At 35.3% G+C, this 13,961-nt stretch overlaps 1 protein-coding gene across 1 annotated transcript; it reads right to left on the bottom strand.

Moving 5' to 3' along the window:
* Positions 1 to 2,903: 2,903 nt before the first annotated feature.
* On the bottom strand, positions 2,904 to 6,117 carry LOC111390086 (exocyst complex component EXO70A1-like). The gene is made up of 2 exons (XM_023015074.1): positions 5,276 to 6,117; positions 2,904 to 4,346 (listed from the first exon to the last, which is right to left on the bottom strand). Exons 1-2 carry the CDS (start codon positions 6,044 to 6,046, stop codon positions 3,027 to 3,029), a joined length of 2,091 nt encoding a protein of 696 aa, XP_022870842.1. The 5' UTR covers positions 6,047 to 6,117; the 3' UTR covers positions 2,904 to 3,026.
* Between the last annotated feature and the right edge of the window lie 7,844 nt (positions 6,118 to 13,961).

The following is a 13,961-nucleotide window of genomic DNA, read 5'->3' as shown; positions in this document are numbered from 1 at the left end:
ATGAAGAACTGTGGAAATTTGCTAATCAAATTCGTAAGCTGGAAGTGCCGAGTTTCAAACGAGAGGATCCCAAAACTAATGCGTTCTTGGATCGGAAGGAGAGGGAGACAGCTGCAATCTATTTGGATGGAGAAGTTGTGGTATGGTATCAATGTAAGGAAGGTAATTTTCTTAATGGATTGAATTCCATAATAGAGGCTGAGGGTAGGATGTTAAAACTTAAGAGATTGGGCCTTAGTTTGGAGTTGGGCCAATGGGGAAAAGAGAGAAATGAATTCACAAATCAAGTCCAAGTAAATTACAACCCAACTAAGAATGAGATTAATGCATACATTTCAAACCTGACTAAACCCTTAGGAATTCCTTCTATAGGTTATGGAATTTTTATGGATAACATTTTAATTGTATGGGGTGGATTGACTAGAAGGTGATGTTAAAACTTAAGAGATTGGGCCTTAGTTTGGAGTTGGGCCAATGGGGAAAAGAGAGAAATGAATTCACAAATCAAGTCCAAGTAAATTACAACCCAACTAAGAATGAGATTAATGCATACATTTCAAACCTGACTAAACCCTTAGGAATTCCTTCTATAGGTTATGGAATTTTTATGGATAACATTTTAATTGTATGGGGTGGATTGACTAGAAGGGTTAATAGCTACAACAAGCTTACTCCAAAATTGGTTTCGGATTTTGAAGTGGCTTCCACTTTGAGGACAAGGTGGATTTCAAGAGGCGAGTAATGATAGACTCCTATCAACATGGAAGGACCTAGAAGAATTGAGAAACTTATTCAGTTAGAATAGATTCGGTTAGGGGCAGGGTATTTTGGGGAATAATGGTGTGATAAGTTGCCTATAAATGTAATAGGGGATGGATTGGGGAGATTTCATGCAAAGAATTAGTTGATGAGTTAGGGGGAGAGATCTAAGCCTCTCGAACGCTTAGAATTGTTCTTTTAATTTCTGTAATCGTCCTTTTTCAATCCAAAAGTCACTTATTCAATATTTGAATTTGTTCTTTCAAGTGGTATCCTATCACCACCATTGTTAAAGAGTTGGAGAGCTTCCCGATTGACCCCAAAGAAGCAAGCTCTCCCTGTAGTCAAGGAAAAGCTAAATTGATTCTTGAGGAAGAACCTTGACATATGGAAGCATGAAGATGTAGGGGACGTTGATCCCAATATTTCTTGCCACACGCTAAGGGTAGACCCCAAGGGCAAGCTTCACCATAAAAAGAAGAGACGATTGAACCGAAAAGGACTGCAACCCTAGAAGAAGAAGTGGACAAGGTCATTACCAATGGCTTTGCAAGGAGGCCCACTAACCTAAAGTAGTTTGCCCCCTTCCTAATGCACAAGATAGAGAAGGAGTGGATAAGTTGATCTGAAAAAGGTGGGTCCTAAAGATAGTTTCCATCTTTCTCGGATCAATCAATTAGTGGATGCTACCGCTAATCATGAACCTAGCTTCATAGATGCATACTCAATATACAATTAAATCCCCAAGGTCAGGCCCATTGAGGACCATACCTTTTATCATGAATAGAGGCTATTTATAGCTGAAAGGTGATGTCTTTCAAGCTAAAGAATGCTGAGGCTACATACCAAAAGGTTGGAAAGCTGGATGTTTTCTAAATTGATTGGAAAGTCTTTGAAAGTGTATGTGGATAGCCTGTTGGTCAGACAATAGCTAAAGATCATGTCAAGAACCAAGAGAAATTCTAAGAAAATACTGGATGAAGCTGAAGCCATTTAAAGTTGCAATTGGAGTAGGATCAAAAAAGTTCTTAGGCTATATGGTTAATCCAAGAGGGATAGAGGCTAATCCAAAAATGATCAAAGCACCCTTACAGTGGTTAATTTTTTTCCTGCATGTACACACATGCGCAATGATGCTTGAAGCACCTCAAATTCAAAGCACAAGATACTGAACCGCCTCTGTAACCAGTAAACCAAGGTGAAGATTTTAAAGTGTGTTCATTTGGACGCCTTTGCTACAATTGATGAAAGCATGCTTTTTCAATTAGCGTGTTGGCAATGAATACCAATCAGGGAGAGCCATTTGTACTCAATAGAAACATGCCTCACTAGTCTCTATAGAGTAATGCCACATAGACTGGAGAGTTGCACCATTGGTGCTAGATAGCATTATTTGTTTGTATAGGGTAGTTTGGACTGACTCTGGGGTGTGTGTTGGCATGTTCTCTCTTTTCATCTTCATCTCTTCTCCAATTTTCTCTTTTACTAGTGATGTGGTTTTCTAAGGTGTGAGTGATATTTTTCTATGGTTTCATTTGACAAATAAGGGAGAAGTTCCAGTGGTCCTTCAGGGTAAAACCCTGAGTTTCTTGGGAGTGTTTTTCTCTGATTCGAGGATTCTTCTCAAATGGTGGTTCGCTTTGGCTACAAGGTTTTGGATTGGTACTGGTTTGCTAGATTGGGGGCTTCAACTGAGCCTGGATGAAGAATGGCGTGCCAGTTTCTTCAGGCAGATTTTGTGTAATCTGATATTGGATCTTTAGTTTTCTCTTTGTTTTATTTTGTATTTGCCGAGATGTATTCTCTTTACTAACATCTTAAGCTTTTGGACAAGGTAAAGATCTTGAATTCAAACCTTATCACTTCCTTATTTGTAAATTGTGCACCGAAAAATGAATTCCCCTTGCATTTAAAGAGTATTTCTCAAACAATTACATCCAGTTTAGCCTCAAGAGAAGGAACAAATTTTCCTTTTATGCTCTCTGATCCTGTCAAGTCCAACATGGCAAACATTCGATGTATGTTTAAGCTGTTCCAATTTATAAATTCGTAAAGTTCTACCTGAAATGATCCATTTGTTAGTAAACTTTTACAGGACTGTAATATGTATTTGATGAAGGTGAAATGCCAACAGTACCATCTTCATTTATGAGTTTTACAGGATAAGTGATACAATGCTTAACACTTCATGAATCGTTCTGATTTAAAGACTTGTGTATTGAGTATTTACTTGTACAATCCATAATTTCAAATCTGGAGGATTGGGATCATGGAATATCTTTGCTTTCATGAGTTTGATCAATCAATGATCTCCTACTATGTTTAAGATCACTCGAGCTCCATCGATGAAGATTCGACTTGCCATCAGCTACCTGATCAACACCCTCAAAAATCTGGTTCAATAAATCGTTGAGTAATTCTGGTGACATATTAGACTTAAACTCCAAAAATGAAGAATAGTTGTTGAGAAACTCAGTATATGCAGGCAGCACAAGCGTAACAGTGGCTTCTTTCATTTGTTCTCTCAAATCTGCATCAGAAATAATGCTGTAAGTGCTTCTGTGCCTCTGACACATCTCATCAAATCCATCCATGAAAGCATCCATTTTCCCTCTTATTAGAACTCCAATGCCATCTTTATTGGCTCTCTTAATTTCTTCTGTGTCAAGCAATCTCACAAGAGTCCCCCAAGCTTGCTTCTGGTATAAGTAAGCGGATTCTTCGGCAACATGTCTATACCTTTTTTTCATGTATTGCTCTCCCAATAGCTTCCCAAGTTCTGTGTTTCGTGTTCTCATGTAAATGTACCAATACGTGTTCATTGCAAAGATGTGAGGGAGTACTTTGTCCTTGTAAAGTGATTTCTTGGTTTCGATGTTCCTTTGGATCGCTTCCATGACATTGGAAATGGCATCTTTGAGTAAAATTTCATCAGTTTCGGGAGTCAAAAGTATGCCAGCTTTCCATAATTGATCAGTCCTGAGTACCTGTGCCATTGGTGCACTATAACTATCCACGGCAAGGTTTTTGAGGTAGTTGATAGCATATCGAACAAGTTTAGGAACTGAACCGTCATGAGGTGGAGGCAAACCATCTTGATTGCTTTCGATTTGAAGCCCAAACTCCCAAAGGACCTTAGTCGATGAATGGACAAGGAGTTTCTTGAGTTCTCTGAATCGAGAACAAATATCAGCTCCTGCTTCACCTTCAAAAATCTCGGAAAATTCAGGTTTAAGCTTTTCTAATGAATCAAACATGTCTAAAAGCTTAAATAACTTCTGGGGTTCTTTGTCACTTCTTGCAACTCCTTCTCCAAATCGGAAGAAGACAGCCATGATTTTATCAGCAATCTTAACGAAACATTCGGGCCATACCATTCCTTCCATTATGTTTCCCAGTACTTGGTTGCACAAGTCCTTCTCGGTCACAAAAACTACTTTTACAGCAAGTTCAAAGTGTTGGATCCAAAGAGCTATTGCAGTCTCCAAACTTACCCATTCCATTTCATCAATTTCTTCTGGAGTGCAAGTTTTCAGGTAATCCGGGCTTAATCTCATCAATGCTTTGGCTGCCCTTCTATATCTCACCTGTTAAATATTACAGAGAAAAGTGTACCATCGGAGCTTTTGGGAAAAAAATAAAAATTACCAGAAAAAACCCTATAAATAATCACATGTTGACTCTCAATAGTTGTTAAAGGAATAAATCTCACATCGGTTAAATACCGAAATATTGACCAACTTAAATAAATCTTGGACCACTCCTCTTAACAAGATTGACTTTATTAAGATGGACCTCAAATCCTAACAGGGTATTAGAGCCCAGTAAGCTCCAACGATCTATTCAATTCGATTAAGTCTAAAAAATGAGCATACGAATTTCAAGATTGGTCTGCTCAAAAAGAGCCATCATCTTACGGGGCATGTTAAAGGAATAAATTCAACATCGGTTAAATACCGAAATATTGACAACTTAAATAGATCTAGGACCACTCCTCTTAACAAGGTTGACCTTATTAAGATAGACCCCAAATCCTAACAATAGTAATGCAAAAATAACACATAATTACTCCATAATTCAATTAACGTCAAACAGATAGTAGTACTGTCATATAGTTCTTTCCGAACTGATTTGTCTATCAATAGTGAGTATCATATTGGGTGATTCTTGATTTTTTTGAAAAATGCATATCAATCTCACGATATTAACTGATTTATTTAAATCCTGTTCGGTAGAAATTAAAATTTAGATCTTAATCTAAGTTAAGGTCGACAACTAATTTTAACCACACCAGGATGACCAACCATACCAAATTCTCAATCATATTATATTCATATCACAAGATTTGACTAGGTTTTATGCTGGTTGTGAGCCGATCCCAAACTCCTACTTTACTGAGATTCGAGTCTGGTTGTGAAAAATATAGATGATAAGTACGAGGGATTCGAATTCATGTGCATTAAATAGACAAAACTTTAGGCACAATATTGTTCATACGAGTTAGTATTGTTCTTACCTTCACAAAGATGTCAATGCATATATCAAGACAATCATTTGCAGCCAATGTCCCTGAAATTCGTCTAACAACTTTGAGCTCCAGTTCAGTACCCAGCTTCTCCGGCACCATTTCATTCATATCATCCCCCATATTCTGATGCCTTAACTGCTGTAACAAATTCTCATACTCATCTTGCAAATTCAACAAGGCCTCATCAAGAAGCCCATCAAATCTCATTGAATCGACCTCTGTCTCGTATAGCACTTTCAGAGTAATCAAAGTCTCCCTCAAACGGTGCGTTCTGTACTGATCAGTGGCTTTAGTCCTGCTCAAATACTCAACCACTTCTTGCAGTTTTTGAATTGCTGGCTCACTCTCTTGGCTAATGGAAGTCAAGGAGATGTTCAATTCATCAACGCAGTCCACATACTTGATCAACATTTTGAGCCTGTCTTTCAAAGTTTTCTCGTTCAGTAGTTTCGAAGCTATGTCAAGAAGCCTACGCTGGAGGGACTCGGAGTGTTTGAAGCTGTCGAGAAGTGCAAGAGCCGGAGAAATGGCTCGGTTTATTCTAGTTTCGAGAGCTTTAGCCCCAATGGACAGTGATTGTAAAGGTGCTACTCTTCTTGATGCCACTGTTACGTTTTCTTGTATGGCATCGAAATTTTCATCCATTTTCTCTAAGCATTTTTCGAGGCTGGTCGAATTATGGAGCAGGGTTTTGATATCGGAACATGCTAGTTGTAGCTTAGAAAGAACTGGATCATCTGAATTTGTTATCAACTCCATTGAAACTGTCTGTGTATGGAGGTGTAATTTGGTTTGCAAGTTATAGATCAACCGGTCTAGGGGTAAAAAATTATTCGGGGCAGAATGGAAAGGACAAAGGGACGTGTCCAATGACTAGATTTCGATGGATACTAAGAACATATGGCATTTAGGATTCGAACCAGACAAAAAATGATTTCGGAGAGTCCTAATGTGACGGCTGGTTATATTAAAGTGCTTTGTAAAGGATTGATTGAAATTGACCATATGGACAGATAATATGGGGTAGTGTCCATTCTCCCTCCGATGCTTTATAGTGATTGATTGGAAGATAATATAAGATAATTTCAGAGTGATTTCATTCAATCTATGATGGGATAAGATATGATTTGATCAGAACTTCTAAAAAAAAAAAATCCAGTTTTTTTTTTACACTATGTAAACCATTACATGACTCCATTATGTATAAATAGTATTATTCTTATACTTTTACCCTAGTTTAACTGAGTAACTATAGTTTTATTTAATTTTCAATAATTCCATCGATGACTTAATGGTTAATAAATTATAAAGGTCATTTATAGCCTGTCAAAGCCCCTTTTTTAAGAATAGATTTTGTAAAAAATAATTTTTTGGAAAATATATGATTAAAAATTAAGGAAGTTCTGAATTTAAGTGTAAAATAATTTTATTAAAAGAATGTGTTGTTGAAAAGAAATCGAGAAAAAATAAGTTTTAAAGAATGAGATTCAAACAATGGCTTATTTCATATCAACAACTAGTAATCATGTGTAATAACCATCATTTATTGATGGTCATGTCATCAATTATTGTTAGTGGAATATTGGACAAAGTTACCTTAAATTGAAATTAGATTAAAATATAATTTTTATTGTGAAATTATATTATAGTGTAGTTATCCAGTTGAATAAAATTCATGTGATTAAACTTGAGTAATGTATTTACCCTATAATTTGATGAAAGAACGTATAAACTTTTTGTATAAAAGTGATTGATCTCGTACATATCGAGATCTTTTATAAGTTTTAAGTTCCAAAATGTTCTAGTTCACTTCATTTCATACTCACTGTACAGTTAGAGCACAACTTCACTATACTTGTCCACTTTTTCTAATAGTTGACCGATCACTTCCCCATTTTCTTTATACCCAATCTCGAGGAAGTGTTTGGAATTTATGTGACATATTGATAAGTGCAATTTATTCATTTATTTAGATTATATTACAAAATTTTTATGTCATCAAATTATTAATTTCTACTTTAAATTGGGTTAATTTTCTTTTCTTTTTATTGATGGACTCGTTTGAAACAATTGGAAAGGAAAAAGGACAAAATCGAATGAAATCTATAATATTGGGATCAAATCCCACAAGTTAGAATTTGAGAAGGATATTGATTGCACAAATAATTGCACTCAATGATTGAATTGCGCTATTTTAAATGCAGTGGGGCCTTGAAGGGAAATTGATACTTTGTTGGGCTTTGTAATTGGACTTGCAATAGGATTGAAATTGAAAAGGAATTGAATTCTTACTTTAGGACTCCTAATTGGTTGAGGAGGTTGGAATTGATTGGAAGATTGAAGACAATTAGACTCCTACTTTCAACTACGACAATGGGGCTATAAATTGTTTCAATGATGTAGTTGTACAAATAATCATCAAATGAGGAGTATTGTAAAATAATGAGATAATTATTGATGATTATTTAGTATTTTCATGATAAATAAATAAGTCTTATCTATTATAGAAGTTATATTTCATTCCAATTATAGCTCTTATTTTAAACTCTATAAATATAGGTATTGATTCTTAATAATATACACAAGTCTGTTAATTTCTCTAGCTTTCTCTCTTTTTCCTCTCTAGTTTATAACACTTATTGAATTAATCCTAATTTTTCTCCTAGCTTTGCTCCAAAACTAAGGAAAATTAAAGATTTTGAAGGTGAAGTTAAAAATAAAAATAAAGATAAATAAATAAATAAATAATAAAATCACGTAAGAAAAAAAAATAACAGTGAAAAAAAAAGCAATTAAAAGAGTGAAAAATTAAAGCCTAAAGAGGTAAATGACTGTTCAAATGCTAAATAAAATTTGAAAAATTTAAGGAAAAATTGCAGTCGAGGTACCAAACATTTCGTTTATTAACAAATTTTGCCCAAACCTTTCATTTGTGCCACTGGAGGTACCAAACCTTTTAAAAATTCACTCCCGAAGTCCAAATGGATGGAAACCGTCCATTTGACCGTTAGTTGACCAATAAAATTAAACATTGACCAATTTTTGACCAATTGAAAAGGATAAAAAGGTAAAAGTTACTTAACCCTTTAATAAAACAATTAAAATAAATAACTAAAACAAAAAAAAATATTATTCATCTCCTTCTTCACCCACCCCACCTCCACCCGCACGCCACCCTTCCCCCACCCCATCCAAACCAAAAACAGAAATTAAACAGCCACCTTCTTCTTCAATCTCCCCACCCCATCGCACCCCACCCCACCCCACAGTGGTGCGGCTGTTTTGGGTTTGGGTTGATGGGGCAAAAACCCTCGAGTTCTAAGTCTTGACATCGCCTACACTATATGAAAACTGTTCGCGTACTAGCCTTTAAACGAAAACATGAATCTTGATTGCATATGAGACGTTTCTGGCAAAGACGTGATTTAAATTAATAAAGATTCAACCCGAACATATTACAAAATTTAATTCCAAAATCTGGCCTAAAAGTAAAGCGAAGACCCATATTTTATTGGGTGGGAAGAAATTGACAAAAATTTTGGCAAAATTTTATACCTCTTTCTGGTTCTTTCACAACAACGTGAAGCTTCAAAAACTCGGCTTCATGCATTCTTAATCTTTTTGATGGTGGGTCAATTTTCGGTTTGGGTTGATGGTGGGGTGGGGTGCGATGCGGCGGGGAGGTTGAAGAAGAAGGCGGCTGTTTAATTTCTGTTTTTGGTTTGGATGGGGTGGGGGTAGGGTGGCGTGGGTGGCGTGGGTGAAGAAGGAGATGAATAGTATTTATTTTTTTAGTTATTTATTTTAATTGTTTTATTATAGGATTAAATAACTTTTACCTTTTTACCATTTTTAATTGGTCAAAAATTGGTCAATGTTTAATTTTATTAGTCAACTAACGGTTAAATGGACGGTTTCCATCCATTTGGACTTCAGGTGCAGATTTTTGAAATGTTTGGTACCTCCAGTGGCACAAGTGAAAGGTTTGGACAAAATCTACTAATAAACGAAATGTTTGGTATCTCGACTGCAATTTTCCCAAAATATAATTAGCAATGATCCACTGGGTTACTGGGTTTAGATTAGCGATTTTTCACTAAAACCCATGTGATCGAATTTTTTTTTTTTTAATTTTTTGGTTGACTACTCAGATAGAGCAATAAGAAGCTAATTGGTGGCCGGTCTGGTATGGGTCGGGTTTTAAAACACAACTGCCAATGTGACCAACAATGATAATGGGCTTCTAATGGACATAGTGACTACTGGACATGGAAGATTGCTGCTTGCACCATGGGCGGATGTAGGGGGTAGTTGTACTGGGCTAAAAGCCCAGTACAGCCTCGGTCCATAAAGAAATTATGCTTGTAAATTTTGTCCAAAACAATTATAACTCAGCCCAAATTTAATTTTAGCCCACTAGCTACCCTATAAAGCCCAGTGCAGCCTCGGTCCATAAAGAAATTATGCTTGTAAATTTTGTCCAAAAATATTATTGCTCAGCCCAAATTTAATGTTAGCCCACTAGCTACCCTATTCAATATTGTGGAAATTATATAAATCCAGGTACTTAAAGATCACAATTCAAAAGTCTGGGATGAAGTTTCATTGTGCACAAATCAGGTCCCTATATATTAAAACCCTAATTCATTTCATTTCATATTCCTCTCTCGCTCAAACACACCCTCGCCTCTCTCTTCCGTCTGTACCATTCCGGCAATCATTTCCCGTTGTCGCCGTCCACCGTCATCGTCGACCAGAAGCTCTGCGGCCAAATATCTCCACCCAATCCTCTAAACTCCAATAATTTTAACAGCATCGCTGGGTGAAGAATCGTCGTCGAAAAGATGTGTTGTGCCATTTCTTTTCAGATCGAAGATGGCAATCGATTTTGCAGAACGTTGAATGACAATTTGTTGCAAGAATCGTGACCAGTTGCGTTGCCGAACATTGAAAGGTAAAAGTCGCAGATGTTGATGGTGTTAATGGTGGACCGGTGGTGGACGATGTTGATGGTGGTGCGGTGGATTTAGCGGTAGTGGCGAGTCTGTAACGGGTTGGTGTGATCTGCTGGTGATGGTATGTGTGGTGGTGTTGCTGGTACTGTGTACGGTACCTTTGGCAGTGTTGATGCTATGGTGGTGGTGGTGCGGTGTTGGGGTAGTGGTGGTGGTGGTGGTGGTGCGATGGTGGTGATGGTGGTATGATGTTGATGTTGTGGGTGCGATGTTGATGGTTTGTGACCAGTTATTTGGTTATCTGTGACAAAAAAATGTTATAATATGTGACCAAATCTATGATGGACAAATAAACTGTGATCTAAAAATTCAATAACTTGTGACTTAAAAATAATATGTGACCAACTAATTTGAAAATCTGTGACCGACAAAAAAAATTGTAACGTATAATATTTTCGATCTGTGACCGATGAAAAAATTTGTGACCAAGTAATTTCATAATATGTGACATTGTGACCTTTAAGTACATATCTGTGACCATGAATCGTATATATGTGATCTTAATATACTTGATTAATAAAATATTCTTAACTAATTAACAGAAACCTGATTTTTGCATTTTAGAACTTTGGGCCTGATATTTGAAGTAGCCATACTTAAAGCCTGGTTTATGATTTTTCCCTTCAATATATACCCACTTTAGCCCAACTTAAATGGATCAAGTTTAAATCTAATATTTGTATAGCCCATATACCAATTTATTTCCCTCAAACCTGTTGCATCCCAAAGGACCCAAACCCAACCAACCTAATTCAAAACCCTTACCTACACCCACAAGTTCCATTATTTCTAGAAGCAACCAAGGTTCGAGCTCCATTTAGTCTTTATTATTTCTCGCATTTCCAAATTTTGTGAGAATTTTTGGAGCTACTACTCTTTCCATAAACCCTCTAGATATATTCAACAATTAATCTGTATTTGTGCGGCTTTATCTTTATATCATATATGTATTTTATATGTGTAGTATAAACCAAGTCATTCAAAAGAAAAACATATGGATTTAATTATCTAACTGCATTTTCCGTTTTTATCTTTGAACACATTCTCGGATTGTTACTTGTTGCGGTTTTGAGTTTTAATGTGGGTATGTTTTATTTTTCACATTCTAAAGTTCTAATCCTTTTTTTATATGTTTATTAGTGTTTATAGCTTCGTGTCTATGACATTATTTTTCAAGAAGAATATGATTCAGATGGGATTTACCTTCTACATTAAATCTCGTCAGCATAAAACATTTTTTATGATACGAGTTCATTGAAAAAAAAAAATTAAACTTCAGCCCACCCTAACAACTCTTTCTGACTCCGCGCTGGCTTGCACACATGGTTGTTACTGGCCTGTTTGGTAATTTGGGAATCTCTCTCCAATTCGTGAAATAAAAAGGAATAAACACATGTAATTCACAATAATTTTAGGGACATAACAAATTAAAATAACTCTAAAAAAAGAAATTTTTAATTTATTGAATTATTTAAACCACTAATATGACCTGATTTATCGAATTTTTTTAAGTTCACCTAATTTCTCAAGATAAAAAATTAAACACAATTTTTTTTAAGTTCACCATTGAAAATTGATGATTATATATTTAATTCCAACATTATGCTAAGCTAATTCTTTTCACATATTGGATGAGGATGAAATTTTTTATTATTTATTTTTAATTCAAGACACGTAGCTTAGTTAAACTTTTGCAATTCTTGATTAGTCTTGCATGCTAATTTTATTATTTGATTATTTGATCACCAATTAAATATATGATTACTTGTTGTAGTGCTAAGAGACTCATAATAGGTCTAGAACACTACAAGATTAACATATGTACAACAAATTTTAGAAATAATATTTATCACGTGTGCAATCTTTAAAATAATTGTGAAATTGAATGCATTATATTCATTTGAATTCGGACTAGGAATATATTCGAGTCGTAATTGGAATAGAATTAATTAGTCTTGGAAAATAAAATTAATTACAACAGAATTATCGATTGTCAAGAATACAAGAACGAAACTAGCAGCATAATTGAGAAATGGAATAGATAATAATAGGTAAATTCGTAATCCAATACACTCATCCCATACATATACAATATTCAAATTTTAGTAAATTAATTTAGAATAACTAAAAACCACAGATCTCTTATGTTTGTTTACTTTAAATCTATTTAAAAATTAGTGCACTCTATTAAATTTTATTCTTCGTAGGATGATACACATTACTTATCACGTATTATTTGCCAACGATCATGTATACTTGTGAGATTTGCACGAACAAGTGTTTGATGTCATTGTCGGAAAATAATTTATTTAATTTGAGTTTATTAGTTATTTTTAGATTTGAAGTTTTTTATTTATTTTATTTGTTTTAAGCTATTTATTGAACGAATAAAGTCTCTGGTTTTACTTTATTTCGATTTTACTTTATTTCAGGACAAGATCGAACCTATTCCTATGAAGAAGAGAGCATAGACAAGCTAGAGAAATGACAGAAATCAACATCAGAATCAGATTCAGAATCTCTTGTCACTGCCTCAGCCAGATCAGTTAAGGACAGTGGCAAATCGTGGAGAACTTTAATAAGGGATTATATAAATCATGTGCCATCTCTTGGGCAACCGGTTATTATATATCCACCTTTTGGACAAGCCAACTTCCATATTAAACCAAACGTTATCAACTTATTTCAAAATCATCAAGACATTAGGTTCTCTAGGAGATCAACAGAAAATCCTCATGAACATATTTAGGCTTTCTTGACGCTCCGCGATATGATCAACCATGAAGGAATGTCAGTTGATGCCTTTTGAGTATGCCTATTTCCTTACACTTTAAAAGGAGGGTACAGGAGAATGGCTAAATTCTCTAATTCATGGGAGCATCTTTTCATGGAATGACATGGTGCGTAAGTTCACATTGAGATTCTTGCTGCCATCCCAAGTCCATCATATTAGAAATAAAGTCCATACTTCCAAGCAAAATGACCTCGAGAACTATCCAGAAGTTTGGGAAAGAATCAAGGATTACTTCAAGAAGTATTCCACTTTAAACATTTTTTAAAAATCAAAGATTTTCATATTCTTTCTGGCTTGAGATCTGAATTTCATAACATCATCGATGCTTTTGCAGGAGGGTTAATATTGGATATTCCTTTGGATAATACCTTATACCTTTTTGAGAGAATTGCAAAAAATCAATCTATATGGCCAATCGACAGGAAAGTGCCATGGAGGACAGCAAGATTACACAATGTTGACATAACTGCATCATTAGTAGTCCAAATGGAAACACTGACAAAGAAATTAGACAGCCTTACGAAAAGTGTGAACATAGTACACTAGTCGAAATCGATTTGCGAAAGGTGCAGAGCAGATCATATTACAAAAAGATGTCATTTAGCCTTCACACATATAATCTGGCCTGAGGAAGTTAATTATACGCAAAACTTTTAGAGGCAACAGGACAACCCCTACTCCAACACATATTCTGGGTTGGAGGATTCATCCAAATTTTTAGTGGGCTAACAATAAAGGTTAAGGAGAAAATTTTCAAACTAAACCGTTGGAATTTCAACAATAGCAGCAACAGCAACCAAGAAAGCCATCAGTTGAGAATTTATTGGGGCAGTACATGGTCAAGACTAAAAATTTGGAAACTCGA

This window comes from Olea europaea, unplaced genomic scaffold, assembly GCF_002742605.1.
Source record: "Olea europaea var. sylvestris unplaced genomic scaffold, O_europaea_v1 scaffold65, whole genome shotgun sequence".
NCBI lineage: Eukaryota > Viridiplantae > Streptophyta > Magnoliopsida > Lamiales > Oleaceae > Olea > Olea europaea.
This window is presented reverse-complemented; position numbering and strand designations above follow the sequence as displayed.